This window comes from Dromaius novaehollandiae, chromosome 8, assembly GCF_036370855.1.
Source record: "Dromaius novaehollandiae isolate bDroNov1 chromosome 8, bDroNov1.hap1, whole genome shotgun sequence".
NCBI classification, from domain to species: domain Eukaryota; kingdom Metazoa; phylum Chordata; class Aves; order Casuariiformes; family Dromaiidae; genus Dromaius; species Dromaius novaehollandiae.
Genome location: NC_088105.1, coordinates 30,117,609 through 30,130,750, shown reverse-complemented (window position 1 = coordinate 30,130,750; position 13,142 = coordinate 30,117,609). Strand labels below are relative to the sequence as shown.

At 56.3% G+C, this 13,142-nt stretch overlaps 1 protein-coding gene across 6 annotated transcripts in view; it reads right to left on the bottom strand.

Moving 5' to 3' along the window:
- The window catches only part of IPO13 (importin 13), a 49,312-nt gene that overhangs the window by 32,192 nt on the left and 3,978 nt on the right, over positions 1–13,142 (bottom strand). For 2 of the 6 annotated variants that reach the window (XM_026096742.2, XM_064516092.1), the window contains exons 2-4: positions 12,416–12,486; positions 12,151–12,340; positions 11,586–11,755 (exon numbers count right to left, since the gene is read on the bottom strand). In XM_026096742.2, coding sequence (XP_025952527.2) covers positions 11,586–11,755; positions 12,151–12,340; positions 12,416–12,481 — 426 coding nt within the window. In that variant the 5' untranslated portion in view covers positions 12,482–12,486. Of the gene's footprint in view, positions 1–4,670; positions 4,737–10,126; positions 10,337–11,585; positions 11,756–12,150; positions 12,341–12,415; positions 12,765–13,142 lie in introns of those variants that run through there. The other 4 variants (XM_026096740.2, XM_026096741.2, XM_064516094.1 and 1 more) reach the window with 4 other exon arrangements.

Below are 13,142 nucleotides of genomic sequence, written 5' to 3'. Positions count from 1 at the left end.
GTTTTATAGACCACAGTCACTAAGCTCAGGGATTAATCTCTCTGCAGAGTCCCTTTGAAGTATTCCCAAACCCGCCCAATTACAACTGTGCCAGGGAGCTGGGAGAGGGCACATTTAATCCTGCCTCTGCCACTAACTCCCAGTACAGTCTGGGTTTCTTCATTCACTTTCTCCATACGAAAAATGAGAACATCACTTACCTGCTCAAACAGGCTTTGAGAGAACTAGTTACTGCTTTGCAGAGCTCGGAGATTCACATGAAAGGCATTACATAGGCTGCTAGGTTTTATTTGCAGAGGAATGTCATACAGCTCTTACAGTCAACACTAATAAAATACTTATCCTGCCCGGGTGCGAGACACCCTGTGCATTGGGCAAGAGGCACACTCCTCCAGCAGCAGTAAGTGTGCCTGTAGCCTGTGGACTGGATGCAATGAGAGAAAACTCATTGCTAGCAAGAGTGGGCAGAGAAGACTGCAGCGTGAATGGACAAGGGACGAAGGAGTACAGTACATGGCTCATGACAGAACTGCATTCCTTTACACAGGTCTGCAAAGTACAGAAAAAAATATCTCCCCCACCCCCCAAATGCCACCACAGCACAGAACAGTCCTACCCAGTCCTATCTAGCCTGGTATGCTGGCTCCAAAAGCAGGCAAAATCGAGACTGAAGAATAAGTCTTACAGAAGCAACATATACAAAAGCAGTATTATCACCATATACCACTGGGGAAGAATCTCACGTGGATGCAAGCTGGTAACCAATGATGGCCTAATACATGAAGCAGGAAAGTAACTACACTTGCCTGAACTCCATCATCAAGCAGTGAGTTTTTCTCCTTTGCACAGTGCATTTCATTTCAAATCACTGACTTCATATTCCAGGAAAAGGCTATGGCACTTGTCAGGCTGTCCTGCATCCATTGCACCTCGCTATCAAACCAGAAGGTTCCAGCTGGTACGGAGGACCTTTTTGTGGCCCTGTCCTGACTCCAGGTCTCAGATATCCTCCTCCTCTCCCCTTGAAAGCTCTGTGAAATTCTTGTGTGATTCTTGTACCTAGGAGAGGATGTAAACTCTATTTTTAAGCATGCAAAGCTGGCAGCCTAGGGCACAGCAACAAGCCTCCTAAGCAAGTGCCTGTACCTCATGCTTCTTCCCAGCTCAAGACCAAAGAGCATGACAAAATGGCAGACACATTATAGAGAAAACCTTGCCCGGGATATCATTTGAAATGTCTCTTTTTAAGACTTAAAGAGTGTCAGGGTGGGGGGGAAATGAGGATATAGGCCACATTTCTGAAAAAGAAAGAGGTTATGAAAGAAGTATTAGGAGACACAGCGAGCTGGCACAGTCTGTGTGGTTGTGCTTCTGTTCCACTAAGAGAAGCTAAATGCTGAGACAAAAAAGGCTAACCCTGGATGAGGAGGACACAGGGAGAGAGAAATCTGTCCCAAGACAGAAGTCACCAAGGTAAGCCCATGCGTTATCAATAGCTATCTGAAACCTTAGCTCTGTTCTCAGCTATTTAGGACTTCTGCCTGGAGCATCACTAAATTGTTGGGGGAGAGGTAAGCACTACCCCTTTCCCCCTCATGAAAGGATCAGCTTACTTCATTATCGAATGATAGCTGAAGATGGGCTAAAAGCTCTACTGCCTTTGAGGCTAGGAACCTGGACCCCCCTTACTCCGCAAGTAAGCGAGCGTCCTGCTCTTTTGCTGAAGACTGAGTCATCCTGCAGCAGGGCTCGAGCAGGAGCTCTGAACTACCTTTTCCTCTTACTGTCTTAAGTCTCTTTTATTTGCTCTTGTCAGAGCTTGCTTCCTATTTTCTTTCCAAATGAAATCTCACTTCAGATTTATAGAGACTGTGACAGCCCACTCTTTTCCTTCTTTGCTGTCTGGGCACCAACACAACAGACAAAATGCAGGGAGTGGAGCATTCCTCCCGCCCTGCTCTCCAGCCTGGGATCTCTCCCAGCCTCCTCCCAGCTTCTCTATTCATATTCCCATGCATTCCCTGATTAATTTATTTCTTCTATTTTGAATATTTTTCCTGCTAATACTTCAAAAACTGTGGGGAAAAAAAACTGTATGCACCATATATTATGAGGTGCAACCTGTATATATACTTCATGAGCCCTAACCTCCAATTCAGTATGAGGTTTGAAAAGAATAAAACATAGTAAGTGCAGATGACAGATTTGGCCTTTAGCACTTTATTTCCAATTTACAAGATCCCCACCATGCCTCACCTCCATTAGTTTTTGAGGAGGCTGTTTTCGTAATCACATGGCGGGGGGTTGTGTACGGAAAGCACTGCACATACTCGGTGCACACCAAATCATGCCTCTGGAGCGACAAGCACGCGGCGAGTCTTACACAACATTACAGGTGACGCTGAGCATAGCAGGGCAGCAGCGAGTGCTGGCATACAGGGACTGCCCACTGGGAACGAACTGCAGCTGCAAGCTCATCCTCCTGGCTGACTAGAGTTGCTAGCAGTGCCAAGGGCGGGTTAAGGCCTGATCCTGCCACTGCCTCCAAGCAAGCTGGCCCCAGTGCTTGCATGGGCTCCACTGACTAAAGGGAGAAGAGTGACTGACCAGACAGAGCCAGGTGCAAGGCTGAGGCTTGTACCACTAAAATGCTGCACACAGGCTACGCAGCAGAGACTTTGGCACAATCTAAGCAAAAAACTGGCTGCTGCATTGTAACAAAGACAGCAGAGCGGGAGTGCTATGGTAGGTGTTCCTCACAATGCTCAGGCTATGATTATGATAGAAAAACAGAGAATAATGAGGTAGTGGGACCCCATTCCCAGGCCACATGCACAAGGTCAGCATTACAACTACACAGACAGCTTGCCCCCTAATACCATTTGTGTGCCTCACCAGGTACCTTTTACCGTCTCTCTGCACTGCCCTTTGTGTCCAATTTTAACAGTAAAGCCTCCCAAGAGGCATTCATTACCCAGCAACACCACCTGGAGAACCTCATCTCCTCACAGAAGAGAGTTCAGGGAAGTTTTCCAGTGGAAGCTCGCAGGGTTTTGTACTAGAGCATCTGCTGTTCAGCATGTCTATAATGATCTGGAAGAGAGGGTGAACAGCAAGATGACAAAGTCTACCGACCAAACTATATTACTCAGATCATCAAAACTAAAGCTGACTATGAAGAGTAAGAAGCATCTCACTGAAATTCAGTACAGATAAACTTCAGTGATCCACAGGGGAAGTAACAATAGAGGCCTCTGAACTACCTATTACCTCTCAGGAAAGAGACATTTTAACAGACTGTTTCAGGAAGCAAAAAGAAAAAAAATCCATCACTGGCTATAAAACACAGGTACTGTAACCCCAGCTCAGGAAGTCCCCATACAGCAAACTATTGGAAGTCAGAAGAGTATCCCGGAAAAATATCACTGCTGGCCTGCTCACTCCCTCTCTTCCCTAGGCATCCCTTCAGGGACAGGATCGTGGGTCAGGCAGCTCTGGCCCCACGGAGTACAGCTGCTCTTGCATGAACACACACAACACGGGTCAGTCAGAGACACAAGGCAGCAGATGCGCTGGGGCCTGCTGACAGAGCGCTGCATCTCTGCCCGCTCTGCTGCTCTGCACAGCGTGCCCACAGGAAAGCTTTCTAAAGGGCCATCGAGGCGCATCTTAATCCCTCTCAAAGCAGCAGATGAAACCCTTCAGAGAAGGGCAGGCTCTCTCCCTAACCTACCATGCACAACAGCCTAGTACCATCCCCTGCAAAGAGTGCAGGGCACAGAGCTGCATGGCACCATGCTCTGCAGAAGGCTACCTGAATACACCCATGCATGCCCCTAGCAGGAAAGGCAAAATCCTCTTCTTGGAGGCAGGTATTGGCACCAGCTGCTGTTTGACTTTCGCTCCAGACATCACCATGCTGGCATGCATTTGCAGGCCAGTAATGAGGTGCTGGATATTATGAGGGGCACTCATTAGCCTAGAGCTAGGAGGAAGAAGCAGAAGGCATGAAATTGGGCAGTGACAGCTAATAGGAGGGCTTGGTGCATTCCGATTTAAAAGTCTGGCTGACACCAGACCTGCCTCCTCCACAATTAGACCTGTAACATGAGACCCGGTAAACAGCCCTGCTGTCAGCTCTGCCCTTTGGCCAGGGGATGAGCTTTCTCCAACTTCTTTTGTGCTTGGCTGAAAATAACCCAAGCTTATTACTATGGGTCTTCCCCGCTCTAAAAAGGTGCGGTCAAAGCCTCAGGCTCCAGCTACTTGTGTGGTATCAGACAGAACTAAAGCTATCTTGTGGCAGGGGAACTTGCCTAATAGACATAGGTCAGGGTTCCTACGCTGGTGGTTTTGGAAGGTGGGAGGGGGAACAGTCCAAGGAAGTTATTGCCAAGCAAGGAAAACTGCTCTTAGACAGTACCCTGATATCATTAGAGAAAAGGAACTGCAGCAGCTGCTGCAAGCCTGGCATCTCTGGAGCCCTCACCCTTGGAGCTTTTTCAGAGAGCACAAAAACATCAATTCCTCTCCCTGACTGCACCAAGTAAATAAATTAAAATAGGGTCTGCCAGCTCACCAGAGACCGGTGACCAGCTGAGAGGTGTTGTATCAGTGCTGTTTCAGGGGCGACAACAGGCCCTCAAATGTGCGGCTCCCATCCCACATACCAAAAGTGTGTTGCCTGCTGTTTCTCAGGGGCTCCACAGAGAGAAGTTACATCTCCAGGGGCTGATCTGCTTGAGCAAACAGAGACAAAGGTACAGTTGTGATGCTTGAAACCACTCAGGGAAGATACCAAGCTGCAAAACGCACTCTTCTTTTGTCAACATCAGGTGCAGGCTCCTTGCCCAGCACCCACATCCATGGCCTGCCAAAGGCAGCTCTGGCAACAACCCCTTTCCTCAGGGGCAGCGGCAGCCACCAGCCTTCTTCCAGCACGAACCACTGGGATTTCTCTCCTGCTGCACTCTTCATGTCCTTTCTAGCTGAACGCACACTCACACAGCCAATGCTCTAGGCCTGTAGCAGTGCAGCCATTACCATGGCTCTACTAAGCAAGGGGAACTTAAGTCCTACCCCCCTGGCAAACCAGCAATACTCTCTCTAAAATGGCAGTAAGGCTGAGCTGAAAGCAGCCCCAGAAAGGCAACAAGCTGCTGAAGCACTAAGGATAACAAATGAATGCAAAATAAAGGCTTGTGTGTTGCCAGGCATGCTGCTCCTGCTCCCAGGCACCTTCAGCACTCACAGAGAATAGGCTCGTTCCTCTCCTAATCAGATGTGCAGTCCCTTAAGTCCCAACTTCAACCCTAGCTTGTCCACACTGAATCCTTGCTTACAGCTAGAACCACCTCCATTGCCAGGTGGAAGGTGATGCAGCCCAGACAACTCTGTGGCCTCAGCACCACTCCTGCTGTGTACAACTCATGTTAGGGCATCCACAAAATCTGGCTGTTTCATTGTAAAAACCTCTTTGCAGAAAACAGTGTGGTTCCTAGCAGACACACTGATTTTAAAAGACACAGACTCTCTTGGTGCAGCACCAGGCTTGGCCTGCTTTTGGGAAAGAAGGGAGAAAGCACCTACAGGGCAACTGCCAACTGTACTGAGAAGTGGTGGCAAGGGGGCTTGGGGCCTGCACAAGCAAAGCGTGAGCAGAACCGGAAAGGAAGCCTGGGAGAGCAGAGCCAGAGTGAAGGACTGGTAGAGTTGCAAGAATGACCCCAATATCCCTACCCACCATGCCTGTTTCTTCTTGTCACTTTGGGGAACAAATTCACAAGCACTTTGAGACAGGAATTCCTGTTAGCTCCTAAGGTCCCGCCCACAGATTCCCACTACGTAGCTAGTCAGAGCTGACAAGAGTATCTAGCTAAGGCCCTTGTAGAGTGAAGGTGAATCTTGGCAACCATGACACGCTGACACATCCCGATCAAGACACAGGAAAGAGCAAGGAGTTAAGCAAAGGTTGGTTCTGGGTGGAATCTACCCCCTGCGGTTAAGTAAGATCTGGTTAAGCGGTGAATAAAATGTCTCCTTGCTTCCCTCAACGTTGCAAGCATATCCCCCTCCCAAGGTCCCTTTCTCATCCTCACAGGCACTGCTGCCACATCACACATAAATGGGCTGTTTCTAAGGAACAACTGGGCGAGCCACCCTCAGCAGTACACCAGAGGGGAGTGCCATGCTCCTATCCTGGGGTATCTGTAATTGTCCCTATCAGGTTTCAGAAGACAGGCAGTAATGTTTTTCTGAGGAAACCAGATGCACTTGTGTGTCTCCTCTCCTTTCTCCTGGGTGGAAGGCAGCCCCTGCAGCTGCCACATCACCTAGCCTCAGCATCTCAGATGAGCAGTGATCAAAGCCAACCCTCTCTAGTCACAGAGGAGGCTCCGGATGTCGGCTCCATGACACCCCGCCTACCCATCCTGCTGGAGAGGCTTTATGCATTCATCAGGCATCTCCAGAGAGGCACACAGCAATCTGGAAGGCCCAGAGATGCCAGACCACTAATGTGTTAGGGAGAAGACGTCAGTAAGTATTACAAACACCCCAGAGGGTGAGAGACCAAGGAAGGAAAGGCCTGGAAGGAATCAGAAAAAAGTAAAAACAAAAAAAGAAAACAGTGCACTTGGGAAATTCACCCAAGAAAGTCCCTGGCTTCTTTCTTATTTCAAAAAGGGGGATAGTGTTGGGGAAGATTTGGTGTAGATGCAACTGCATTGAAAGCAGGTAAATAGGGTCTACATTCCTCTCCTCCTGTCTCTCCTATGTAGCTGCAGTGTCAGGTGCTACCAACTTTGACCCAAGGGAAACCAAAACACAAGGCACAAGTCCTGCAATGCAGCCTCCCACCACTCCTTTGAAACAGATACAGGCAGCAGAGACTGAATGTCTGCAATCCACCTTGAACGAAGCAGAGTTCACACTGCAGCAGGAGTTTCACCCCCCCCCCCCCCAGGGTAACAGAGCTCCAACACCACACTGTCAGTCAAGTAGGGGATAACCCCAGCCAGGGAAGAGCAAGAGCAGTCCAACAAGCAGACTGCCCCATTTACGCGTGGGGAGGCAGACCGTCCTCAGAGCCTGAAGCCCCTGTTTTATTCAGCCTTTTTTTGCCTCGGATTCTTCCAGCTGTGGAGGCACAGCCTTGCTCGGCAGCAGGTGCGTGAGGAAGGAGCCCAGCAGCTCGACGCAGCATGGTCACACAAGCTTATCTAGCTGTATTTAAACCAACGCAGCATTTAGGTCAGACTTGGAATAATAATAATAATAATTAAAAAAAAAAAAGCAGGAAAGTGCAAGAGCCCAAGAGCCCTAAGCTGGCACTGGAGGATGCTGACACAGTAACCTTACCAGAACGGCTCAGCCACAGAGGGGCCCAGCTCCTTCCGTATGTCAAGGGAGAGCTCCGTATGGAAAAAGAGAGCAAAAATACAGGGAACAATTTTCAAATGGTTCCTAAGAGCTCTGCCATGCACCTGAAGTGCAGCACCTGGCACCTCCTCGGCAACGGAGGACAGACTGCCCGGCTGCTGTCCGCAGGTTTTCAAATGAAGTCAGCAGCCCTGGCTGCCGGCAAAGGGCAGAGCTAGCCCGGCCTACGGTATCCATACCCTCCTGCCCCCCACTAGCCTACAGCTGTTAGGCTCCTACAGCTACAACTGGCAGGCTCTTTCTGGCGCACGTCATGCTGGATAAACATGGCAGTGATCCTTTCCAGCTACAAAAGCACACGGAGCCCTGCAAACCAAGATACCCCACAGCCCCTGCCTAGTCCATTGGCACAAAAAAAAAAAAAAAAGCAATAAGGGTATGGAAGAATCTTCCCAGCGATCCGAATCCTCTCCTTCAAAGCCCTCTGAAGGGTGTAGGTGACAGGCACCGTCTGAACAGAGGTTTCCCTGGTTACAGCTGCCACACGTACTCCAGCCCAGGATGACTTCCATTGTGGTTGACCCTCAGACTTGGAGAGGACCAGCTCCATACTCCGTTTCCAACTCTAGCATTTACACTAACTAATTCAGAGCGAAGATGATCCCTGCTTTTAATCAGTATTCAACGTTATTAATAGAGCCAGGCACAAAATTTGACAGGCAGAAAAACCTAGGCCAGTAAAAGCATCATTTATTTGTCAGTATCAACTCTGACAAAGTGGATCTACCCACCAGCCCTCCCACGAGTCCATCCTCCAGCAGGATCCAATTTTTTGTTCGATTTGCATCAGAAACAGCCTACAACCCTTCTTTGGAAAAGCACATATAGGAGGACTCGGAGATACTTTGAACCTCAGAGATGTCCTGATTCCATCCCACATTTCTTCCTTTCCGAAGCCTGACCTGGGTAGCGATTCGATTTGCTGCCACTGTGCCCTTTATATTTCAGTGCAGTGCTGCCGTCCCCAGCCCCTCCGTCAGCACTGTCCCCCCAGCCAGCCGGTAGTTCAGAGCCCCCATCACAGCCCGCAGCTGCATCTTGCAAGTACGTCAACCAAGATTGCAAAGCCTCCGACTGGAAGAGCTCAGACAGGCTGGGGGAGGGGAGGTGAAGCATCCTAGAGGGCATATTTGCCTCCTCACAGACATCTTGAAGACTAAATCCAGAGCAGAATGGAGAGCTCTATTTCTGCACAGCCCCACCTCGCCCAGGGAACGCCAGGCTAACCCCCGCCCTGGGTACCACCAACCTTTCTAACGCCAACATTTGCTTCATTGTTGGCGCAAACAAAGGAGCAGTTTGTGTTTGCCGAAGAGAAAGAAAATCAGAGGCAAAATTATCCAGTGGCCCTGAATACATGCAGATTAAGCCGCAGAACTTAGCATTTATGTAGCATTTTGCAGATACTAGTTAATCCTCACTGCCACTTTCTGTCTCTATTTTATTGGCAGACACCTAAGAGAGAGAGAGGCGGGCTGTCTCACTTTGGACCAAAAAGGAAGTCAGAGTCCAGTTATGAATCTCACTTTTCTGATCATGGACATCTCCTAACAAGCAGGACAAGCTCCTAGGTGTAGGGATGCACACGAAACCAGTGATATGCCCATCGGCAAGCCCGTGGGCATTACTTTGGCAAGAAACTTGATCTATTCTTATCTAGGAAAAACGAGGACACTGGGATTCCCATTAGCCATCTAGGAACCTAAGTACTGGATCTACACATTGTCAGTCTCCGAATGGATGTCTGATAACCTGATGTGTTGAAGGAAAAAGCGCTCTCTTGCTGTTTGCCCTTCACAGCTGCACCCTCAGCTGTCCTGTCCCCATCATCTCCAAGGCCACCCGAGGGACGCTGTTTACTCCTCTGCCTCCTGCAGCACTCACTTCGGTGCCTTTTCAGGTCACGCAGAGGCTGCTCAGAGCTCCTCCGAGCACCAGGAGCACGACACCGGCAGGCCCCCGTTCTCACGCCTGCTCCCTGGTTCCCGGATCTCAGCAACCATGACGCTGCTCCTCCTGCTCTGCAGCGGCTTGGGAGGACCTTGCGCACTAGCAGGAGCCATGGGGCTGACTGGGTACAGGTTTGGAAAGGCATCACTGGGCAGCTGCCCTCTGAAAGCTTTCCACAACGATAATGTCAAGAAGGCAGCTGTCATCCCTTCCCCACCCAACGGCGACAGCGATATCGTTGGGCTTCACAGAGACAGGGGCCGGCCCAGCAACCACGGCTGGACCCATCCGCGCTCCCCACCCGGCTTCTCCACCGCAGCGACCCGAGGGTGCCTGCTGGACATGCCACCCCCCCCCGCTCCCGCTCCCGCCGCTCCGCTTTCCTCCCGCGGGCCGGTCCGGGGCGCGGCCAGGCCGGACCCCAGCGACCAGCTCCGCGGCGCCCACCGCGCCCCACGGGCGGCTGCGCGACCCGCTCGCCGCGACCGCCGGCCCCGCCCGCACCGCGCCGCCCGCCCCGGGGTCCCCGTCGGCCGCGGCGCCGCGCAGCTCCGCCGCCTCCCGCCCCTGCCCGGGCAAACGCGCACGACACCACGTCGCGGCCGCCGCGACGCTCCCGAGCCCCGCTCCGGCTCTCGCCGCCGCCCGGCCCCGGCGGCCAGCGTTGCGGGCGGCGGCGGCCCGGGGCGCCGCGGGGCTCGGCGCCGGGCCGGCAGCGGCTGCGGCTGGCGCTCACCTTCTCCACGTTCTCCACGGTGAAGTCGAGGCCCTGCGGCGGCGGCGCCTCCGCCCTCCGCTCCATGGCTGCGGCGGCGCTAGGAGGCGGCGGGCGCGCGATAGCGGCGGCGCGCGGGCAGCCGCATCGCAGCGGGACGCGCCTCCCCGCCCCGCCGGGGGCGGTGGCACCGGCTCGGCCAGGCCCCGCCCCGCCCCGCGCAGCGGCGCTGCGGCCGGCAGAGGCGCACGCGCGGCGCCCGCCCGCCTCGCCCCCGCACCCCGGCAGGCGCCGCCGGGCAGCCCGGGGCCTCGCGCAGCGCCGCGCCGCCCGCCGGGAGCCGTAGTGCCGCTGCGCCGCGCCGCGCCGCGCCGCGCCGCGCCGCGCCGCGCCGCGCCCCCTGCCGGCGCCGCCGGCACCGCGCCCTTCGGGGCCGCGCCGCGTCTCCCTGCCCGCTTCCCCCCCCGGGACGGGAGCGGAGGCGAGGTTGGACGCGCGGCCCATCGCTTTATTGCTACAGGAAAAGGCGACTGTACAAAAATAGAGTTTATCCCCAATTTTACAAATAATAGAAAAGGGGGTCTGGGGGCACGAGGCGCCGACGGCCGGGGCGAGGCGCTGCTGGCCGCAGCCCCGGGCTCCGCGTCAGCGCGGGGGTTAAGTGACGCCCGGCCCCCGTCGGCCCGGAGTCATAAATAGGAGCTGCCGCTCGGGAACAATAAATAAATAATTTAGAGTAATAAATAGTTTCGCGACGCAGCACCCTGGGGGCAGCGAGGGGACCCTGTCACCCCTCTGGGAGCCAAGCCAGGGGCACCCAGCTCGGGGCAGGGGTGCCTGGCACGTCCCCATGCCCGGCCGCCCCATGCGCGCCGTGCCGCGGCCGGGGGCACCCCTCTGCGCGGGGCAGCTCCGGCCCCAGGGGGTCCCAAGGGAGGAGGTTTCATCCCTACCAGTCCTCTGCCGTCCGTGAGGGATGCGCTAACCCCCTCCAGCACCGGGGTCCCCGGGGCGAGCACCGGGGGCGCCCAGCACAGCGCTTGGCACTGAGGCTGAGCAGGAGGGGGGGTTTGCCTAGCCCCCCACCGCTATCACGGCTCTCCTTGGTCCCTCGCAGCCGTGTCGGACCGCTCCGGCCGAGCCCTTCCGCCTTCTGCCGAGCCCACGGGCCGGCACCGCGCTGTGCCACCAGCCGAGCCGGCGGCCCCGCTCAGCCGATGCAGCTGCACTCGGCCGCCGAGAGCTTCTCCACGGTCTGCCACGTGTTCTGCACGTCCATGAAGGACACGGCCTCGTAGCGGGTGGGCCGGCAGCAGGGGTGGCTCAGCACGCGCTCCTGCGGCCCCGGGGCGATGAGCTGCTGCCGCAGCAGGCTGCCCAGCGTCAGGTCGTAGTTGCTGCGCGCCCGGTGGCATGACCCGCTGCAGTACTTGAAGAGCACAATCTCGTCCGAGTTGAAGCCCAGGCCCAGGTCACGCACCTTCACCATCAGGTTGCGGATGTGGCAGTTGCGCCCACGGGCACCCCGCAATGGCAGCTTCCGCGCTGCCTTCTTGGCCTTGCCGGCGCCCGGCGGCGAGCGCTCGGCCCGCAGCAGCAGGTCGTCGGCCAGCTCCGCATCGCCCTGGCCCGCCACCGTCGTGTTGTCCCCTGCGCACAGACAGCACTGTCAGGCCCACACCCTCCCGGCGCCCACTGAGCCCCCACAGGGAGCCCCGGCCGGGCGGGCGGGCACCGCACGGAGGAGGATGCGCAGGGCTGGGCCGGCGCCAGCTGGCTCCCGCGGCCATGGCTCCGGGCCCGGCCGGCCCTGGCTCCCGCCCACAGCATCGCCCGGCCCCCGTGGCACCCCGTCACCTGCCGGCCCATCCCAACCACCCGGCCCTGGCAAGGCCCTGCCGTTTTGGCCTCCCCCCCCGACCCCAATGAGGCACCAGGGCAGCATGGCCCTCCGGGCTCATGGGACAGCTCCCATCCCACCGGGACCTGGCAGCTGGGGCTCCTGTGGGTGACACCGGGCCCCCGGCGGCATCCCTGACACCCACCGTGCAGCTGGCTCCAGGCAACGGCGAGGGGTATCTGCATGCCGTCCTCTGCTCCAGGGCCGGCGGTGACCGTGCCCCCCGGCGTGGGGGCCGCCTCCAGGGTCTCGTTGTGGTGCCGGGCCTGCAGGGCGCCCGTGGCCAGCCCGGCCAGCAGCGAAAGGATGGCCAGGACCCCCCAGCGTGTCCCCTCCTGCAACACAGTGTGGCGCAACGGGCTCAGCTTGGGCCCCTGCCTCGGGGACGGGGACGCAGGGCCTGGCCTCACCTTGGGCCGCAGGTGGGCGGCGGGTGCCGCAGGTCTGGGCTCCGGTGCCTCCGCTCGCTGCTCCATGCTGGCTGCAATCACAATGGCACAGGTCAGCGCCGGCGCCCCGCAGCCCCTGCTGCTGGCGACGCTGGCAGCCAGGGCGGCCCAGCCTTCGCCCGGTGCCTCTCCTCGCAGGGGACGCGGCCACCTCATCGCGCGAGCGTCCCGGGATGCCAGGCTGTGCCGCGAGGCAGCAGGCTGGGGCTGGGAGCGTGGCAGGGGGGGCCCCTTTCCCATGGCCTTTCCCTGGGAATGTTTTTCTTGCTGGCGGTGGGAGCCTGACCTCGGATACTCCAAATCCATTAGCGCGGGATCCCCGGCAGCAGCTGCGCCCCGGCCCCGTGCTCGCTGCCCGCGCCCCCAGAGCGGCTGCCGTGCCTCAAAACCACAAGCATCACGTGAGGGGGGTGAACCCCCATGGCCTGTCTGCTGGCCCATCTTGTGGGGTGGGACTGGCCCGTGCAGCTCAGAGCCCAGTGGCATCCTGTGGCGAGCAGTTCCCCTCGTCTCCACCTTGGCCTTACCCCAGCACCTCTGGCATGCTCCGTGACGGAGCGAGCGGGGATGGGGCAGGTGGAGCAGCGTACCCAAGGCCGGAGAGCAAGGGGAAATGGATGGGGCACCGCTGGGCTGGGAAGACGAAACCGGTCCCTCCAGCATTCCAGCAGAGATGGGCATCTGGCTC